This window comes from Colobus angolensis, unplaced genomic scaffold (genome assembly GCF_000951035.1).
Source record: "Colobus angolensis palliatus isolate OR3802 unplaced genomic scaffold, Cang.pa_1.0 Scaffold5, whole genome shotgun sequence".
Classification (NCBI taxonomy): Eukaryota; Metazoa; Chordata; class Mammalia; order Primates; family Cercopithecidae; genus Colobus; species Colobus angolensis.
In genome coordinates this window covers 2,155,476-2,176,539 of record NW_012118487.1, presented here as the reverse complement: position 1 = coordinate 2,176,539, position 21,064 = coordinate 2,155,476, and the positions used below count along the sequence as shown (strand labels likewise).

Genomic DNA, 21,064 nt, shown 5'->3' with positions numbered 1-21,064 from the left:
AAAAAAAAAAAAAAAAAAGATTGGAGCATAAAGAAACTGTTAATATAATTTTTATGACTACTCAACGTTAATATATTTTTAAGTTTTCCTCTTCTAGGCTAAAATTAGGCCTAAATAATACAAGTATACATTACTCACAAAGTCACTTTGAAACAATTTATCTAATTTCTTAAAGTGTCCTTACCTGACAAACAGTATTTTTGAAGTTATACCAATCAATTGGTTTAGTACCAGCTGTACCTCAATAGATCCAATCCATTGCCGTGATCCGACAAATGTTGCTGGTTTGTCACCGGCATCGACGAGAGCCTTTATGTATTTAAAAATATAAAAAAATCCATACACAAGACAGCCATTAAAAACTATGTTTAGGGCATTTTCCCTGATTACCAGTACAAGAATACTTTTTTCTTCAAAACAGAAATAAGACTGCACCATGAGGTAACAAATATTATCAATGGTATATTAAGGGCTAATGAAATGTAGAGTTGATTATAATTTAAAATGGTATGTCCTGTACCTGCTGAATTTCTCTGTGTGTTGGAATGGACCTCTCTGTGTATCCCTGATGTTTGAACCAAGAGCAGATAGTCTGCAGAGATCGATAAGCACAGCCCCAGCCATTGTCATCTATCCGATCCTGCATATAATGATGATAACCGTATACGCCCTGGACCACACAAATCTATACACAGAGAAGAAACACAGTGAATATTAACTTAGGATAGAAGTACATATTCTATATATGCTCCTGAATTATGTTTAATGTCACTGTAGTTCCTTATAAAAATGCCTTCACAGATCTATGGTTTAACATTATACCTTCTTGGCTTTTTATTTGAGGTTCAAAGTGCTTACCACAGGGCCCAGCAGGACCTACCTTCTGGCCTCCTCTCCAATTTCATCTCCTAAACTTTTCCCTATTGCTCCCTCTACTTTCAGTTCCCATATACCAGGGGCAACATGACCTCGGAGCCTCATGGTTCTCTTGGCCTGGAGCTCTCTCTTCCCAAATTAATTGTCCAGCTTGCACTCTTACTTCACTCAGGTCTCCATTTAGATGTCAGAGATCTTCCCTGACCATCCAGTCTACAGAAGGCCCACTCATTCTCTCAGTGCCCCACCTCCTGCCTCACCTGTCATCTCTGTCCTCTTTATGTTTTTATTTTTCAAAGTATATCACTACTTGACACATTACTTATCATTTAAAAAATATCTGCCTACCGACACTAGTATGTGAGCTCAGTGAGTACATACACCGGGTCTTATCCATTTTGGGGCCCAAGCTTCTACAACATGCCTTGCACGTGGCTGGTATAACTGTTGTTGAATAAATGCTGAATGAAGGAAGGAAGGAATAAAGGAATGAACAAACAAGTGAAGGGTCCATATCATGGGACACAGGAAGAATGTTTGTGCAAATTTATAAACCTGCTATGATTACAGCCCAGGTATGTGCTTTGATGACCCTAAATTAAGGGTCAAAAAATAAAGATAAATAAATTACTAATATCACATAAATTCTTACTTATAATGCTAAGAATGTATACGTCTTTTTTTAAAGAACTGGGTTTTTGTTTTTATTTTTTTGAGATTGGGTCTCACTACGTTGCTCAGGTTGGTCTTGACTTCTGGGCTCAAGTGATCCTCCTGCCTCAGCCTCCTGAGCAGCTGGGATTACGGTTACATACCACCATGCCTGGCTCCAAACTGATATTATTTTTAAAAAATTAGGTGAGAAGAGATAGGGGCAAAGATGGAACCAACCCTCACCCAACAATTAGAGAATATATATTCTGCCCAAGCACAGATAGAAAAATGTATAACTTGACCATTGAGGCAGGCTGAAAGGTGGCTCCCAAAAGGAACATATGTCCTAATCCCTGGAACTTGTGAATGCACCCTCTGTGCCAAAAAGTAAATGAAAAAAGAAAAGCAAAGGTATTAATAGACATAACTAAGTTAAGGATCTTAAGATGGGCAGGTTATCCTGGATTCCAGTGGGCCCTAAATGCAATCACTTATATTCTTAAAAGAGTGGGGCATAGGAGGAGAAGGTAATGTCACCAAGGAGACAGAGATCAGAACGATGGGGCCACAAACCAAAGGATGCTAGCAGCCACCAGATTAAGGAATGGATTCTCCCCCAAGAGCCTATGGAGGGAAGGTGGCCCTGCTGACATTGTGATGTCAGCCCAATGACACTACTTTCAGACCTCCAGAACTGAGACAATACATTTCTGTAGTTTTAAGCCATCAAGTATGTGTTGATTATTTTTTAGGGAACAAATACAAGTTTCAATAAATTTCAGAGTTAGTTTCACTTAGAATTCTTTCTAGCCAGGAGGCAAGAGTCAGAAACCAGTGAAAACAAGAAGAAAAAAAAAGAAAAGACAAAAGGAAAATAAATTCTGACGTATTTGGACATTAGCAAACACTTCTAAATAATACATGGACAAAAGAAAAACCATAATAGAAAAATATAAAAATACTTACAAGTGAACAAAACTAAAATCCTTCAAATTAAACCTGTAAAATACACTAAAAGCAGTGCCTTGCTTGAAATTTAAAATCTTACATTAGAAAATAAGAAAGCTGGCCGGGCATGGTGGCTCATGCCTGTAATCCCAGCACTTTGGAAGGCTGAGGCGGGTAGATCACCTAAAGTCAGGAGTTCGAGACCAGCCTGGTCAACATGGTGAAACCCCATCTCTACTAAAAATACAAAAATTAGCCAGATGTATGGAGGGTGCCAGTAATCCCAGCTACTGGGGAGGCTGAGGCAGGAAAATTGCCTAAACCAGGGAAGCAGAGGTTGCAGTGAGCTGAGATCATGCCACTGCACTCTAGCCTGGGCAACAGAACAAGACTCTGTCTCAGAAAAAAAAGAAAGATTAGGCCGGGCACAGTGGCTCACATCTGTAATCCCAGCACTTTGGGAGGCCGAGGCAGGCAGATCACGAGGTCAGGAGTTTGAGACCAGCCTGGCCAATACAGTGAAACCCCATCTCTACTAAAAAATACAAGAATGAGCCAGGCATGGTGGTGTGCATCTATAATCCCAGATACTTGGGAGGCTGAGGCAGGAGAACTGCTGGAACCCAGGAGGCGGAGGTTGCAGTGAGCCGAGATTGTGCCACTGCACTCCAGCCTGGGCGACAGAGCAAGACTCCATCTGAAAAAAAAAAAACCCACAAAAAACAAGAAACAACAAAAAAGAAATATTAGCAATAAGCTGACCAGGTGCGATGGCTTACGCCTGTAATCCCAGCACTTTGGGAGGCCGAGGCAGGGATCACGAGGTCAGGAGATTGAGACCATCCCAGCTAACATGATGAAACCCCGTCTCTACTAAAAATACGAAATATTAGCCGGGCGTGGTGGCAGACACTTGTAGTCCCAGCTACTCGGGAGGCTGAGGCAGGAGAGTGGCGTGAACCCGGGAGGTGGGGCTTGCAGTGAGCTGAGATTGCACCACTGCACTCCAGCCTGGCGGACAGAGCCAGACTCCGTCTCAAAAAAAACAACAACAACGATAACAACAAAACAAAACAAAACAACAAAATAAGCTAATATGTCCAACTTAAGAAGTTAGAAGAAAATAAATCAAAGAAAGTAAAGAGCAAAAATTAATAAAATCAAATATAAAAGTTAGAGTGGCCAACAAAGCGAAAAGTTTTTTTTAAAAAAGAGACAAGGCATAAAAATGATATGAAGAACGAAAAAGAAAATATTATGACTACAAGATATATTAAAACTAAGTAAATAACTTATAAAAATGAAAAAGTGCTAAAGCTGTTACCAAAACTAAATTGGTTATTAAGAATCTTCTCACAAAGAAAATGCTAGGCCCAAATTGTTTTATAGGCAAGTTTTACCAAATGACCAAGGAAAGATCATATGACTCTTACAAAAACTTCTCTAAAAAACTAAAAAAGAAGGAATATTAACCCAACTCATTCAGTAAGCCAATATATCACCAATAAAACAGCAAAATAAGAACAGCATGAGAGAAGAAAATTATAAGCCAGTATCATTCACGAACATAGATGCAAAAATCGTAAAATATTAGCAAATGGAATCCAGGGGGGAATAAAAAATAATGGGTCATAGCCAAACTGAGTGTATTTCATGAATGCAAATCTATATTGTTGAGAGATTTGTGCTAAAGTATTTAAGGGTAAATAATATATCTATAATTTTCCTTGAAATGGTTCTGAAGGGGAAAAAAGAGGGAGAAATGAAGCAAATATAGCAAAATGTTAGCAACTGTTGAACATATGTATCAAGAGGAACAGGAATGTTCACTGTCTAAACAGCAAAAAAACTTGGAAGAAATCATAAAGATAATTGAACTATGGTTAGACAAAATACCAGAGATAAACATTTGATATGTCATATTGAGTGAAAAAGCAAGCTGCCGAGACTACGTACAGAATGATGCCATTTTTATACAACTTAAAAACATGCAATACTGAAAGCAACATTGCTGAGATTAATATGTAACATATATGGTGAAACTATTTCTTAAAAAGGAAGGAAATGATGAACACAAAACCCCTAATAGCTCCTCTTGGACCTGTGTTGAGGAGGCAGAGGAATGGGTAAGGAAAGAGCACAGACTGGTAAAGTTTTGCTTCTGAAATTAGGTAAGGGGCTCCCTGGTATTCATTTCCCCACTGTGCTTTACAATTTGTATATATGTTGTACGTACCTATCAAATATTACACGATAAATATGTAAAGTATATATTTTTCTGTAATACAGATATAATGAACCGATTTTATTGTCAAAAAACAATCAGTATTCATTCAATACCTTCTGTGTGTCCAGGTTCTTCTAAGGAACTATTCTTTTTGTGAGGAACTTTCTATGGAAGCCGTTCGGCCCACAGCTTTTGCAGATGGATCTGCTGCCCTGAGTACACTCGAATAACCAAGACCGCAAGTGGTCCCTCACTCCTCTAGAGTAGGTATTATATCACGTATTCATTGTTAATTCTTAAGATTTCCTCCAAAGTCTCCTGGACGCTCAGAAGGTATTAATAAATGCCACAATACGATGGCCAAGTTTTCCTTCTCTTGGGAATCTGAATTGAGAGGTGCAGAGTTAGCCAAGCAGCCGGGAGCAGGAAATGCAGTTGAAATGAGGCATACACTGAGCAGCTGAGGAAGAACAGGAAAAAGTGACACACAAGCTGAAACAGTAAGGATACAGAGGATATGAGGCTGAGCAGACAGAGTAGAAGTTAAGAACAGGCCAGTTAGGATCACAAGCATACACAGAAAGCAACAGCAATGCCACCAAGGTATCCACAGAGTCCTTGAGAGAGACTGAAGACAGCTGCCAGTCATAGGGCTGCTGTTTCTAAGAGACCCGGCTGTACTGGTATTCCTAATCTTGGATGCCTATAAGGTCCTTTCACATTGGCCTCCATGTATCCTTAAAGTAACCCTTCCACCACCCTCTGCCAGTTCACTCTTATTTGAGCTACCTTTAGTGAGGATCTATTCCTGGCAACTGGGTATATGTTACACAGAAAATAAGCCTAGTTCCTCATTAGACTTATCCTACAGTGGCTGGGCACGGTGGCTCACACCTGTAATCCCAGCACTTTGGAAGGCCTACATGGCGAATCACTTGAGGTCAGGAGTTCAAGACCAACCTGGCCAACATGGTGAAACCCTGTCTCTACTAAAAATACAAAAATTAGCCAGATGTGGTGGCAGGTACCTGTAACCCCAGCTACTCAGGAGGCTGAGGCAGGAGAATTGCTTGAATCCGAGAGGCGGAGGTTGCAGTGAGCTGAGATCACACCATTGCACTACAACCTGAGTGACAGAGTGAGACTCCATCTCAAAAAAAAAAAAGACTTGCCCTACAGTGTGGTTTGGGTAGACTACACCCTTAATTAGCATGATTTCTCAGGTATTCAGAATGAAAAAATGGGACAAGCCTTTAAAGAAATAAGAGAATTTTGGTAAGATAAATGTGGTATATACTACCTATTACTAACTTTTCTAGACCATTTTTAATTACTGCTATCTTAAGCAATGCCTGTTAACAGAGATGGGTGATAAATCATGTTTTAGGAATGAATATATCATGAATCAAGTCTTCTACCAGGTACCAACAAAAAACAACTAATAACATTACTGATCAAGTGACTCCCATAATTAGTTAAACTCACCATACCAGTCTCCATGTTAGGTGGATTAAGATAAGTATGTGGATTTCTAATGTAACCATCTTTGTATGGTTCATCTGGAAAGTGATAAGCATTAGACCTTTTGAAATAGGGTCTGTCATAAGGCAGATTGAAGAGATCATGTAACTCCTAAAATAAATCAGAATCAACGGAAAAAGAAAAAATGTTGGTGATTTAGATTCCTAGTCAATAAATAAACTAAAGATGTTATAAAACACAGAAAATTATATATGGGTTATAAAAGTTTCCAAACACTTATGGTTTAATTCAGTAACATCAAAGATAGTGAAAACTGAACTAAAACCAAGTAAGATTTATTTTCGTTTTCATCTGTATCTGGGTGGAAACTGGAAGGGAACAGAGAAAAATGAATATAAATTGTTAGAGTAAGAGAACTGAGATAATTTTTAAATAATTATTATAACACAGTCTGTTAAAATACATCCAGGCTAACGACTGGCTTTGAAATAGCCTTGTAAATGAGTAAATTATAATTAACAAATAATTATATCAAAGTATTTTGAAAAATCATGTCTAGAGTGCTTTACAAATATTTTATATTTTAAGTGGTAGTGATTAAGCTACACAGTAGAAGTTAGTGGTCTAAAACCAACCAATATGGCAGGAAAATAAATACACATACATGTTTAAAATGTGATATCTTCCCAACTGTATAAAAACATGTAATAGCTACTTTAAAATTTTGACATGTCCTTTATCATATCTTGTGCTCTAGCGGTTTGAAAATATCAGCTCCTGTAGCTGCTGCTTCTACAAACCAAGTCACCGCCACATACAGAGGGTCAGGGTATTACATCTCTCCCTAAGGACAGAAATTAGGAAGATGCTCCGTGGTCTAATTTGATGTGTTCTAAGCAAGTCCACATACCAAAAAGATGTACTTCACAACCAGTCATTTTGCCAGTAAACCTCATTACTCTGAATGCTGGTAATATTTTCTCCAAAATTCCTCTAATAAAGCCCAAATAACCTTACTTGTGGAGTATTACCATAAACCCTATTCCGAATTAGCATAAGTTATCATTTTCCTTCCCTAACTGTAATCCTGTCTCTTTCACAAACCTGGAAGTTACAGAAATTTGTTTACACCAGCTACTTTAGGCGTGTAAGTACCTTTTCATTTCTATATTTCATTAGGGAAAAATATTAAAATTTCACAGAATATATGAACCACACCGAGCATTTAAAATTAAAATGTTACATACAGGTTCAACATAAGACTTTTTCACTAATACTACTTAAAGTTTCATGAGAACAGAAATTAAATAATGTGTAAAATGAACAGTCTAACTTCCACACTTTTAGGTTAAATCACAAAATACCTTCCATTTAGTGGAAATAATATATAATTAAATACAAAACGAATGATAGTCATTATTGTTTTTTCTAAGAATAAATGAACCGGTTTTACCTTCCTATAGGCCTGCAGCTTGCCATCTGGTATTCCTGAAGGATAGGAAATTGTTACAAGATTTTTTTTCCCTGGTAATAAAAAGTGCAGTGGTTCAGGGACCACAATAGACGTTCCTTTCATGTATTTCAAAATACATTTTTCCATGTCAGTTAGTTGATTATGAATTGCATCAACTAGGAGTTTACGAACTCTGTGGGGGAAAACATGTAAGTGTATTAACAAAAGTTATAGTGGCTACAATAAAGAAAAGTACAGAACTAATATATTCTTAATATAGTAAAAAACTTGATTGGACCAGGTTTGCTAAAGGAAGTCTGAATTATGCATTATAAAAGAAACTGTGTATTTACTCTTGTGGATAAAGGGAAATCCTCCAGGTTTTAGCATGCTACCCACCCTACTTCCTCCAAATAACCATTTAATCAATAGATGGCTCTTAGGTTAATAATAAACGAGGAGAAAATCACACCTTAGGTATGCCTACAGGATACAGAAACATGGGTTTGGGGAAGGGCCCTGATTTAAATGTGGCAGTGGTACTACAAAAATACTTACTTTCCCCATGTTTCTTCTGGAGCAACAGATATAACTGCATCGACCGGTAAAGTCATATTAACATAATGGTGTCCTCCGCTTTCCCTTTCAATGATGGGCGTTACAGCTGCCAGGGAGGTTGACATTTCTAGCATAAGATCTATATTTACTATTTGATGCTATATAGATAAACAGGAATAGTCAACTTGTAGTACATTAAACACTAAATATAAAGAGTAAGTAAAAAGACTTTTCAAAAATGTATTTTTTATTAAGAAAAAAAATTTAAGACTAGTCAAGTACAGTAGTGAAAAGGGGGGAAAGAGTAGAGAACAAGGAGTTCAATCTGTAATTGGCTGTGAATGATCAAGTGAGATAACCCACTACCCCCAGACCAGCCAGGAAAAGGACTTTTAAAGGATAGTGTATAAAGCGGCACTACAGTAAAAAGATTAAAAGCACAAGTATTATTTTAAAAAGAAATTACTTTCTGCTTCAAAATAATGTGGGGAGAGGGATTAAGAAGTAAAGATGAAATCAGACCGGCCATGTGTTGATGAACATTAAAGTCACGCATAGGTTCACTGGGGTTCATTACATGATTCTCTCCACTTTTATATTGATTTAAAATTTTTAAAAAATCAAATGAACATAAAATAACCACACACCAAAGGAACTTTTAAACATGTAACTATATACCCCGGTCTAACACATAAATAACTATAAACGAATACTGAATTCTACTTTGTAGGTTTGATTTTTACAAGGGTATGGAACAATTCTGAAATTTACATTAAACAAATTTTGCAAAATACTGAGGATCCTGGGAGACAGACTTCTCACTGGGAAAAGGTCAAGCACTTCAGGGTTGAAGTGGAACTGGAGGTATCAATGTGATTTACACAGATAAAAATGAATGTGTTGTGTGTGTGTCTGTGGACAGTATAAATGTCTAAAAGTTTGTGCCTGTGGAAAAATGACTGATTCCCCAGCTAGAACAGGGAAAGCACATGTTGCACCTGGAACATCTGATGGAAAAAAGTAGGAAGTGCCCAAAATTACAATGTTAGAAAGGCACTGGAGCCAGCTTGAAGAAGCTTCTATTGGCCAAATCTTGGAAAATGTGAGCATCAAAATAACTAATGATAGTACCAGATTATAAACTACTGCATAAAATAAGAATCCATGACAGATAATACAGAAGGAAATGATAGATTTAGAAAAATCACCACTTTGTAATCACCAGGTTAATATTGGATCCTGGCAAAAATTATCAATGGATGCTAAAAGTGATGGGTAAAAATCTGATGAGGACTAAAGTAAGATACATATGTAGTATCAAAGTTTCTTCCCACAAGATACTAATTATAAGGGAAAAAAAACAGTACCTTTACCACGGAGAAAACTGGTGGATGCCATCTTAAGTAAGTGAAGTTAACCTCACCAATAATAGGGACAGACTGATCTGTTTCTCTTTCCTATGATGTGCTGAGGTCACAGCATCACTTCTGTGGTATCCCTGCCAATGATGCATGACCTGACTCTAACAGCAAGGAAGCATAAAACAAATCCAAAAGGAGGAACAGTCTTAAAAAGAACTCACCTGTACCCCTCAAAATGTCAAGCTCCAACTACTGGTAATTTTCAAATCATTGCATCCAGCCTATAATTATTTTGTGCATTCCACATCTGTAAATCTAACAGCTCATCTGTACATCTTACTGAGGTCTTAAACATGGCCCAAACCAACCTCACGTCCTCCTCACCTTCCATCTTTACCCACGCAAGAAACTGATCTTGCCAGTTAGTTTCCAAGCAGAATCCATTGTATCCCTAAATATCTCTTGTATCCAATCCCTTTTCTGTATTTCCATAGCTAGTGGTTTAGTTAGGCCTCTTCTAAAGAGGCCTGTGCCCACCTCTCCAGCCTTATGTCCACCCATTCTTCCTCTACTAGCCTGGAAACACTGTAGTCATATTAACTTTGTACAACTCCGTGCCTTGAAGAAGCATCTCCATTTTTTATCTTCAACATCTATTAAAGTTTGTGGCACATGGCAGGTACTCAGTAATATTGGTTCAAAAATCAACGGAACCAGCCAGGCGCAGTGGCTCATGCCTGTAATCCCAGCACTTTGGGAGCCCAAGGCAGGTGGATCACCTGAGGGCAGGAGTTTGAGACCAGCCTGGCCAACATGGTGAAATCCTGTATCTACTAAAAATACAAAAACTAGCCGGGCGTGGTGGTGGGCACCTGTAGTCCCAGATACTCAGAAGGATGAGGCAGGAGAATCGCTTGAACCCGGGAGGCGGAGGTTGCAGTGAGCCGAGATTGTGCCATGGGACTCCAGTCTGGGCAACAAGAGTGAAACTCCATCTCAAAACACACACACACACACACACACACACACACACACACACACACACACACAAAAGCAACAGAACCAAGAATAGTGTGAAGAAAAATAAACCATTTACTATTTATTTTATGTGGCACAGTGTGTCGCTCTGTCATGATTCAGAATGCCTCGATTTAATTTATTTATAAATGTATTCAGGCTGTTTTATTTTCGTGGGAGCAGAGAAAGCATTACAATAACAACCCTTTTGAGATTATGTATTATAATGAGACAAAAGCTGAGATATGTAAGACAAATATAACTTTTGGCAAGTCATTTAATCTTTTTGGACATCAGTATTCTGACCTATGATAAGAGGGTTAGATTAAATTATTTCTAAGGTTGCACTCAGTTCCAAATTCAAAGATTTAACATTTTTATCAGTAGAGAAGACAGATGGTTTGCTTACCATGTCTGATAACTTTTTGTCCTTCTTTCTCATGAATTTTCGTTTTATATCTTCTTCCGGCTCAAATCTAAATTTTTAATATACAAAGACATTTATAATATGAAATGATGTTTTGAAAACATTTCTAGAAATCTTCAAACGTACTCACTGAATAAAGCGCAGTATGTTCTTACAAGCAGAAGCATCAGTCAGTTCTCCAGGAATGGTGTTTATGTCACTGCTAGGCCATATATACACTGAACTGTGGCAAATTCTGAACACAAGGGCGTTTGAAGAAAGCTTGGTTGACAGGTCACTCAACACATGTTTCAGTGCCTTCTTGAGAAAAATTTCTAAATTAAAAGAATATAAATAGAAGTTAAGAAAAACAAATTTTTCAACATGAATGGTTCCAAACATACACAAAAGTAGAGCATAGTAAAACTCTCAATACCCATTCCCCATATTCAATAATTATTTTAAAATTTTTTGCCTATCTTTTTAAAAACTTGAGACAAAATTCACAGACCATAAAATTCATTCTTTTAAAGCAATTTAGGGCTTTTAGTATATTCATAAGGTTTTATAATCATCACTAATTCTAGAACATTTTCATCACTCCAAAAAGAAACCCTGTACCTACCAGCAGTCATTTCTCATTCCCCTCACTTTTCTCAAGTTGAAAATTTTCTGATTTACCTCCTACGTCTTTTTTTTTCTTTTTTTTTTTTTGAGACGGAGTCTCACTCTGTCACCCAGGCTGGAGTGCAGTGGCGCGAACTGGGCTCACTGCAAGCTCCACCTCCCGGGTTCACGCCTTTCTCCTGTCTCAGTTTCCCAAGTAGCTGGGTCTACAGGTGCCGCCACCACACCCGGCTAATTTTTGTATTTTTAGTAGAGACGGGGTTTCATCGTGTTAGCCAGGATGGTCTCGATCCCCTGACCTCATGATCCACCTGCCCCGGCCTCCCAAAGTGCTGGGATTACAGGTGTGAGGCACCGCGCCCGGCCCTCCTACATCTTTTCTAATTTGCACATGGTACTCCATGGGCTGGTGGAGATGCTGGAACACAATATCCAAGTTTAAATCCCGTTCAATCCACTTACTAACTATATGATCTTAGTTTTTATCTCTCAGCTTCTTTGCAAAATGCAAAGAATTTCAGCATACTACCCACGGCAATTATTAACCTAGTTTTTTCTTTATGGATTTGCCTATTCTGGACATTTCACATAAGTGGAATCATACACTATGTGACTTTTTGTGTCTGGCTTCTTTCACTCGGCATAATGTTTCACCTGTATTGTAGCATGAATCAGTATTTCATTCCTTTTTATGGCAGGATAATATTCCATTGTGTGGATACACCAATTTTGTTATTCATTCATAAATTGATGTACATTTGTTTCCACTATTTGACTATCATGTATATGCTGCCATGAACATTTGTGCATAAGTTCAGTTTCTGTGTGGATGTGTTTTCAATTATCTTGGGTGATCACCCAGAGTAGAATTTCTGAGTCACACGGCAACTCTCTGTTTAACACTTTCAGGAACGGCCAAGCTGTTTTCAGCAGCCGCACCTTTTTATATTCCCATCAGTAATGTATAAGATTCTAATTACTATTAAAATAATGTACTACTTATAGCAATAAAACTATTGAGTGAAATTTAAATGTCTTAGTTCTTTTTCTCCTTGGACTATATCCCATATAATCGAAGTTCTGTGTTCTTAAGTCACAGCTGGTTTTTCTTCCTCTGTATGGTTATGTCACCAACATGATATTTGCTTTAGTTTGTTTTTGTTTTCAAGGATTTCGTTTCAATGGACTTTTTAAAAAATGTTTGAATATTCAAAAAATTCGAGTATTTTAATATTTTTGAATACTCGACATATTCAATTTGGAAACATTTTTATGTTTCCAAAGTCAAAACAATATAAGAAGATACAGTCAAAGGGGACAATCTTTAAATACTCGCCTTAGCTTTACATTCCTAACTCCTAAGCCCATTTAACCTCGTAGTGAAATATTTATTCAATGACCTGATTCTGCTCAAAAAGTATTTTAAAAATAAATAAATAAATAATGTCCACACTGGTATCTTGATAAATAAATACTTTGGGGCTATCGTAGAGAAGATATTATTCGTAACCAATCAGATATTAAAATATCTTGATATGTTTCAGAAAGCAGAATTTAAAGATTTTCAGTTGCACTACAAAAGACAAATATAATTTTAGATTAGCTTCTGTTTATCCCTAAAGGACTATTTGGTAAAGTTACCTAAAAAAAATTGTGAAGCCTTTAAAGTTAAGCATGTCCATTCTCTATATTTTCATTAATGAGAGTCCCTTTGTTGAGTGTTGACAGAGTTCGATTACGGAGGAGGAATACAATAAGTCAGAAGACAAGTTCAAATATATTAATTACTAGGTAAAAAGTATCTGTAGTCCTTGTTTACATTTGATTATTGGATTATCAACTGATTAATGGATTAATTCTACTTTGGAATAAGATTATAGTAAAGTATGTTTTCAGTTTACATCAAGTTGTGAAACGTAAGATTTTATCCATAAAGTAACATTTTAGTAAAAAACTAACAAACACAGGCCTGAAAATGAGTGATTTAGTCCTTATAAAATGGTTCTCATATTAATGGCACATTCGAATTACCTAGAAAGCTTACTGATGCCTGGGTCTCTGTCCCAGAAATGTAGTTTAATGTAGTCTGGTGGTAGGGATGTAAATGTGGACCAAAACTGAGAACAATATACTGGTTGAAGGGATGGGTGGAAAAGAATATTCTGCACCTTCTCCCTCCCTTCCATGGGGCTAGGAAAGGATGGCCAGCTGCAATCTCCTTCAAGGACTGCTGGTATCTCATCAGTTTAGGTGCCTGTCCCCTCCGAATTTCATGTTGAAATGGGATCCCCAGTGTTGGAAGTGGGGCCTGGGGGGAGGCGTTTGAATCGTGGTCCCTCACGAATGGTTTGGTGCCATCCTCACAGTAATAAGAGTGAGTTCTCACTCTTATCAGTTCACAAAAGAGAGGGTTCTTTAAAACAGCCTGGCACCTCCTCCCCTCTCTTTTGCTCCTTCTTTTGCCATGTGATACACTGCCCCCTCATTTGCCTTCTACCATGATTGAAAGTTTCCTGAGCCTCACCAGAAGCAGATACTGGCACTATGCTTTTTGTACAGTCTGCAGAACTGTGAGCCAAATAAATCTCTTCTTTATAAATTACCCAGTCGCAGGTATTCCTTTAGAGTGATGCAAAACAGACTAATATAGTACTTTTCACTCCTTATCTTTCTGAACTGCTCTGTGGCTTCTGGCACCACCAATTGTACTTTTCATGAGTGATTTCATTTATTATGACAGTGTTAACTATCATCCTTCAGAGACATGACATTCTCTAGCTCCAACTCCGACCACACTCTTCTAAATTTCTGACTCAGCCAAATGCCTGTTGGGAATCTGTACTTGACCTCCCACTGGCATCAAATGAAACAAAATCTCAAACACAGCTCACCCCATTCCTCCTGATGTTCTTTATCTCAGTTTGTGACTGTCGTTCAAGTCAGCAACAGGAAGACATCCTAGAATTTGCTTCATATAAACCCTGTTGATTTTTCTCCCATGGAGTTCTTGTACTCATCCCCATATAATGTAGTATTTAAGACAGTAGGTTCTGGAGACTCAGGATTATATATACAGTTGCAAGTCTGTAATGTACAATTCTTGACGCACATTTACAATATGCTCATTGTGGATATTTACATTTATTGTGACAATTAATGAAGAGGGGAGTGAAGTTTCTTAAGAAAGGGAACATCTTTTTCTAGTCTGCACAGAGGTGCGCCATGGGCTGGTGGTGTGCTGGAACAGTGCCTAAGTGTAAGTCCCATTTAATGTACTTACTAACAACATAATCTGAGTTCATCCTATCTCTCACTCAGTTTCATTTGCAAAATGGAGATAATATCAGTAAAATTCACTATCAATTTTCTAATAAAAAATAATTTTTCAGAAGACCTACCATTAGGAGTAGCTAGCTGAAAAGCTAAATCGAGGCCTCCTCTTATTCTGAAGAGTATATCCATACTTTCTGAAATCACCTAGAACAAATAGAGATAAAGACAAACTCCCTTGTAAAACAAAACAAAATCATTTTCATATAAATTAGAATCTAATTGAGTTTAGTGTTAAGACATCAATTAATCTTGATTCTTCAAATTATTTCATGAGTTAATTCATGGAAAAAACAAAAACAAAAGCAACTCCAAAATTTTAAATCAGGGGTTCTCAACCTTTGTTCTGTACTGAAATCACCCGGAGAGCCTGAAATACTGATACCTGGGCTGTACTCCCAGAGATTCTGATTAATTGGTCTAAGGGGTAGGCCTAGGCACAAGGATTTTTTTTTTTTTTTTTTTGAGACAGGGTCTCACTCTGTCACCCAGACTGGAGTGCAGTGGCGCAATCTCAGCTCACTGCAACCTCCGCCACCTGGGTTTAAGAGATTCTCCTGCCTCAGCCTCCCGTGTAGCTGAGATTACAGGCATGCACCACCACGCCTAGCTAATTTTGTATTTTTAGTAAAGACGGGATCTCAGAATATTGGCCAGGTTGGTCTTGAACTCCTGGTCTCAAGTGATCCACCCGTCTCGGCTGCCCAAAGTGCTGGGATTGCAGGCGTGAGCCACAGCGCCCAGCTGGCATAGGGATATTTGAAAGTACCCTATGCTCCCATGCCAGGGATTCTAATGTGAACAGTTGAGAACTACTGCTTTAAGACCATCTTTCTAAATTATAATCTTGACAGATTTAACAATGACAATAAAACATCAATGGTAAAGAACTAGTTTAAGAATGTGACAAGGCACTGAACCTAATATGAGAATACCAGGGAGTCAGGACAATGAGAGGAAACTAATACTGAGGGTGAGATATCGACTGGTGGAATTCTTCAGAGAATATGGCAGAAGAATCAAAGGTTTATATTCATAGGCTTGATCTAGCGATATGCATTTAGAATCTTAGACTTAGTCTCAGAAAAATCTGAAAACCACACAAAGATTCAGGTGGACGGATATTAACTGCCAACAACAGGAGATTGGTTTTAAAAAAATGAATATCATATAGCCATAAGAAAACCATGTTTTTGCTGAAAATTAAAAGGCACAGGACAATGCTTACAACTTACAAAGGGAAAAGAGCACATGCAAAATGGAACAGATCAGTTCTTAACTTGGATCCATATGCTGAGTTTCAGTTGGTTGATGATATACAACAAATGACATGTATCATTGTGTGTGTACATATATGTACACAGATACACATATTCATACATATATACATATATATACACACGACAGAAAGAGACGGGAAGGGAGCAAAGACAGGGGGGAGATTTCTTTTGGGAAGAGGTTTCAAAATTTCATCAGATTCTCAACACATCTCTCAAACAGACTGAAGAACCACAGTACACACTAAGACCCCTATTTTCAAATAAATGAATAAGTACTAACATTTACTGAGCTCTTCAAATGTAAAAGGCAGGCAGGGTGCAGTGGCTCACGCCTGTAATCCCAACACTTTGGGAGGCGGAGGGAGGAGGATCACTTTGAGCCCAGGAGTTACAGACCAGACTGGGCAACATAGGAAGACCCCCATCTCTTAAAAAAAAAAAAAAAAAAAAATTTAGCTGAATGTGGTGGCCTGCACCTGTAGTCCCAGCTACTCGGGAGGTTGAGGTGGGAGGATTGCTTGGGCCTGGGAGGTCAATGCTGCAGGGAGCCATGATCACACCACTGCACTCCAGCCTGAGCAACAGAGCAAGATCTTGTCTCCAAAAAATAAAATAAAATAAAACAAAAACATGTAAAAGGCACTATGCTAGACATACATACTCACTCCGATCCTCAGAACAGTATTAAATAGGTACCAACACAATTTTTCTCATTTTACAAATCCTTTGTCACATTTCTATAAGTGTCACTGTTTTTATTGATTCTGAAATTGTAGTCTGCTGAAAGATCATATACCCTTTGTCCCAATTCTACTTCTGGGAATTTATTCTAAGGAAACAATCAAGGAAGTTCAGGACAAATTCAGCTTCAATGTTGTCCATTTATTCTACTGTTGTTCATCACAGAAAAATAAACGGAAACCACTTAAATAGCTATTAATAAGAAGTCAGTTAAATAAAGAATACTACCATACAAACTAGTATGTACCCATTTAAATAAAAAATATTTAAAGATACTGAAGATAAAAGTTAGACAGGAAAGAGCACATTTTAACTCTGCTACTGACTGTAGAATTTTACACAATTTAACTCATCACTTAAGTCTGTTTCTCTTCTGTGAAACTGAAAAACTACACAACTTCCCAGGGTTGTTATGAAGATTCCGTAAGACATCCTTCTTCCTAGACTTCCGATTTAGCTGAGATACTCTCTGAAGAAATAATACTGAAGCTGAGATCTGAAGGGGGAGTGAAGGTGCAAGAGCCCATTCCAGGCAGGGGCATCAACGAGTGAAGATCTGGTTAAAAGACCACGTAGGTGAATACCCCAGATGGTTAGATCTCAAGGCCAAGGATGGTAAGAGTGGAGACAGTGACAATAGACAGACATTTAGAACTAGAATCTACAGGACTTGATCATTGATTGCACGTCCGGGAGTTGAGAAGAGGGAGATGTCAAGGATGATTTCCAGGTTTTGGGCAGGCACAACAGGATGTATGGTGGTGCCATTTATAGAGTTGGGGGTTCCTGGAGGAAGAGCAGGTGTGGGGTGTGGAGAGGTGGAAATGCTCAGTTTGGAACTTGCTGAGTTTGAAATACATATGAGCTATCCAAGTGGAGGCACGCTTAGCAGATTTGTGGGTGTGGAGCTCAGAAGAAAGGTCTAACTCAGAGACAAAATTTTAGGAGAACGCATAGGGTGTAAAGCATCCCTGAAGAGCACCAACATTTAGGATAGGGATTGGAGAACCCTGCTGAGCAATGAGACAGGAGGGAAACCAGGGGAGGGAAACACCACGGAAACTAGGGGAATATAATATAGAAGAAAGTTGCGCCTGTCTTTCCCAGGTTAAGCCCTTCTTGCAAGGCTTCAAAAACGCCGAAAAGTCTCTCAAAATGCTTTCACACAGAGAAGGAGCAAGCGGTGCTTGTCCAAAGTGGCCGAGGCGGGGTGCACACTTGTATGGGACACTCTCCCTCCGGCCCAGCGCGGAGACAGGCGAACCGGAGGGCCGCCCAGCCCACGGAGCTCGCAGCTGCCATCTTGGGCCCCGGCAGGACCAGCTCCTTTCACGCGTTGTGGAGCCCTGCTCGTGGCGGCTGCGAAAGTCCGGGGAAAAACACGCGGGTCGGTGACTAGCAGAGATACTCACCATGTCCGCGACGTGGCGGTGACAGGGACGAGGACGCCTGCCCAAAGCCTCCGGGGGACGGCCCTGAAGTGGCGTCACCACACGGTCGAGGGGCGGGGCCCAGGCGGACCAACTACAACTCCCGACATGCTCGGCGGCATTACGTCACGGAGCGTACCACCCTACAGTCCCTCGCCGACGGCGAGGCGAGGCGCGGCGGGTAGCCGAAGACTTATGTTTGATGAATTCTCTTAGTTAAGTCTTTTCTGTCCTGCGAACACTCACACGTCCTTCTGTGTGTTCTTCGATGCGGATTCGAATCTCCTCGTATTCCCCCTCAGCGTGCTTGGAATGGATTCTCCCGTACCCGGGGCAACACATCACACAATAAACGCCAGCTGTTGTGGAACGTGCAGAGGCGCTTCGCAGCCCAGGCGTGTCGCGGGCGCCCGGGAACCCTCGCCAATCCTGCCGCGCAGTTAACTTGGACGAGCTGGGACAACCTGATCTCGGCTGTCGGAGTGGGTGTCCTCAGGAGAGGTGACTTGGTCCTCGCGGACGCCGGGTGTTGCCCCTTAGATACCTGTCACCTCCGTTTCCTTCCTGGAAAATAGACTCGTCATCACCTCCTCCAGTTTTCTGCCCCTTCTTCACCTCTCACGACACTCTATCCGTACCTTTCCAAGGGAACCTGCCATATTCGGCTATGCTCTATTTTCTTGTCTAATAGATTGTAAGGTCCTGCGGGCAGCATCTATGCCTTCTTAAATCTGTGTTTCTCGTTTCTGCCAGCAAGCTTGACCCGAAGGGGTTTTGCAGAATATCTGTTAAATAAATGAATGAATAATTTTGTAAATGTTGCTCAAGAAGAGTTAAGTAGTGGGGGGGCCGGGAGCGGTAGCTCACGCCTGTAATCCCAGCACTTTGGGAGGCCAAGGCAGGCGCATCACCTGAGCTCGGGAGTTCGAGACTAGCCTGGGCAAAATGGTGAAACCCCCGTCTCTACTAAAAATACAAAAAAAAAAAAAAAGTCGGGCGTGGTGGCGAGTGCCTGTAGTCCCATCTACTCGGGAGGCTGAGACAGGAGAATGACTTGAACCCGAGAGACGGAGGCTGCAGTGAGCCAAGATAGCGCCACTGCACTCCTAGCCTGGGCGACAGCGCGAGACTCTGCCTCAAAAAAAAAAGAAGAAAAAAAGTTAAATATATTTTTTTAATTATACTTTGTGTTCTAGGGTACATGTGCACAACGTGCAGGTTTGTTACATATGTATGTATACATGTGCCATGTGGTGTGCTGCACCCATTAACTCATCATTTACATTAAAGAAAAATGTTAAGTAGTGGGGAAGTTCTAGGCAAGAATCTCTTCCCTGGCTGGCTTGTGTGCCAGGAGCTGCTCACACGCGGGGATACCGTGAGAGGGGGGAACCTCAGTCTCGCCGCAGCTCCTCCCTTGTGGAGCCAAGTTTCCTGGGGCAAACAACTGTTCGTGAAAGGATCCCTCATGACGAAAGTAAGATGGTGACCTAGCAGACAACCACCATGAGGGCTTGGAAGAAGTACCTGCCGCTGTGATGGAGTTAAAGAAGGGATTAAGAAACTGAGTGGTCGGAAGAATCAGTGTTAATGGCGAGGATTGGGCTGGGGAGAGAAAGGGTCGGCACGCTGAAGTAGGTGGCTAAAGAGAAAGGGCATGGACAATGGTCCTGTGGCTGGAGAGAGCCCAGCCTAGGGACGGAAAGAGAACAGTTGCAGCCAAGGGGCCACGGAAGGGGTTTCCATGGTGACAGATGAGGCTGGCTGATAGACGGCCTGAGACATTTAGGCCCCAGTAGCAGCACAGGAATCCTTTGTGGTTGGGCAGGGGGGTGGAGCTTTGAAATACAAGGTAAACGAAAGTACTACATCTTGACTGAAGTTTGGTTTTTAAAGCATCCCTGATTAATGGAAGAGGCAGGATGTGGGGAAGGGCGTTGTGTTTGCTTATGTTTTAGTTTAAAATGAATCTTCACTTGTCCCTTTGGTGTTACATATTAGCAATGATTCATGCTCAGTGAGCCATTGTTTCAGGCCGGCTTGCAGAGAGGCACTGAAACAGCTTGCTCTGAATTTAAGGTAAAAGGCCCGGCGCAGTAGCTCACGTCTGTAGTCCCAGCACTGTGGGAGGGGGAGGCGGGTGAATCTGTGGCAGGAGAACTGCTTGAACTCAGGAGGCGGAGGTTGCAGTGAGCTGAGATAGCGCCGCTGCACTCCAGCCTGGGCGACAGAGCAAGACTCCATCTTAATAAGTAAATAAATAAATAAATTTAAGGTAAAAGGCTCTTACCAACTGGGCGCGGTGGCCCACGCCTGTAATCCCAGCGCTTTGGGAAGCCGAGGCAGGTGGATCACCTGAGGTCAGGAGTTTGAGACCAGCCTGGCCAACATGGTGAAACCCCTTCTCTACTAAAAAAAATACAAAAGTTAGCTGGGCTTGGTGGCGGGCACCTGTAATCCCAGCTACTCGAGAGGCTGAGGCAGAAGAATCGCTTGAACCTGGGAAGCGGAGGTTGCAGTGAGCCGAGATAGCGCTATTGTACTCCAGCCTGGGCTACAAGAGCGAAACTCTGTCTCAAAAAAAAAAAAAAAAAAAAATTCTTACCTTGGATTACAAACTGGGAAGACTAACGCAATGTTTGTTTTCTTCGCTTGTGTATGCCCAGTGCTTAGC

At 40.2% G+C, this 21,064-nt stretch overlaps 2 protein-coding genes across 2 annotated transcripts in view; one reads left to right on the top strand and one right to left on the bottom strand.

Moving 5' to 3' along the window:
- Positions 1 to 18,505, bottom strand: part of UFSP2 (UFM1-specific peptidase 2) — a 26,892-nt gene extending 8,387 nt beyond the window's left edge. The window contains exons 1-9 of the mRNA XM_011959539.1: positions 18,373 to 18,505; positions 15,008 to 15,086; positions 11,134 to 11,317; positions 10,986 to 11,052; positions 8,199 to 8,356; positions 7,641 to 7,833; positions 6,191 to 6,337; positions 521 to 685; positions 185 to 309 (exon numbers count right to left, since the gene is read on the bottom strand). Of these exons, the coding sequence (XP_011814929.1) occupies positions 185 to 309; positions 521 to 685; positions 6,191 to 6,337; positions 7,641 to 7,833; positions 8,199 to 8,356; positions 10,986 to 11,052; positions 11,134 to 11,317; positions 15,008 to 15,086; positions 18,373 to 18,375 (1,121 nt within the window). The 5' untranslated portion in view covers positions 18,376 to 18,505. The remainder of the gene's footprint in view (positions 1 to 184; positions 310 to 520; positions 686 to 6,190; positions 6,338 to 7,640; positions 7,834 to 8,198; positions 8,357 to 10,985; positions 11,053 to 11,133; positions 11,318 to 15,007; positions 15,087 to 18,372) is intronic.
- A 261-nt stretch (positions 18,506 to 18,766) lies between these two features.
- LOC105524328 (chromosome unknown open reading frame, human C4orf47) overlaps positions 18,767 to 21,064 on the top strand; it is a 24,554-nt gene continuing 22,256 nt past the window's right edge. Inside the window, exon 1 of the mRNA XM_011959529.1 lies at positions 18,767 to 18,891. The gene's annotated coding sequence lies outside the window, so the exon portion shown is untranslated. The remainder of the gene's footprint in view (positions 18,892 to 21,064) is intronic.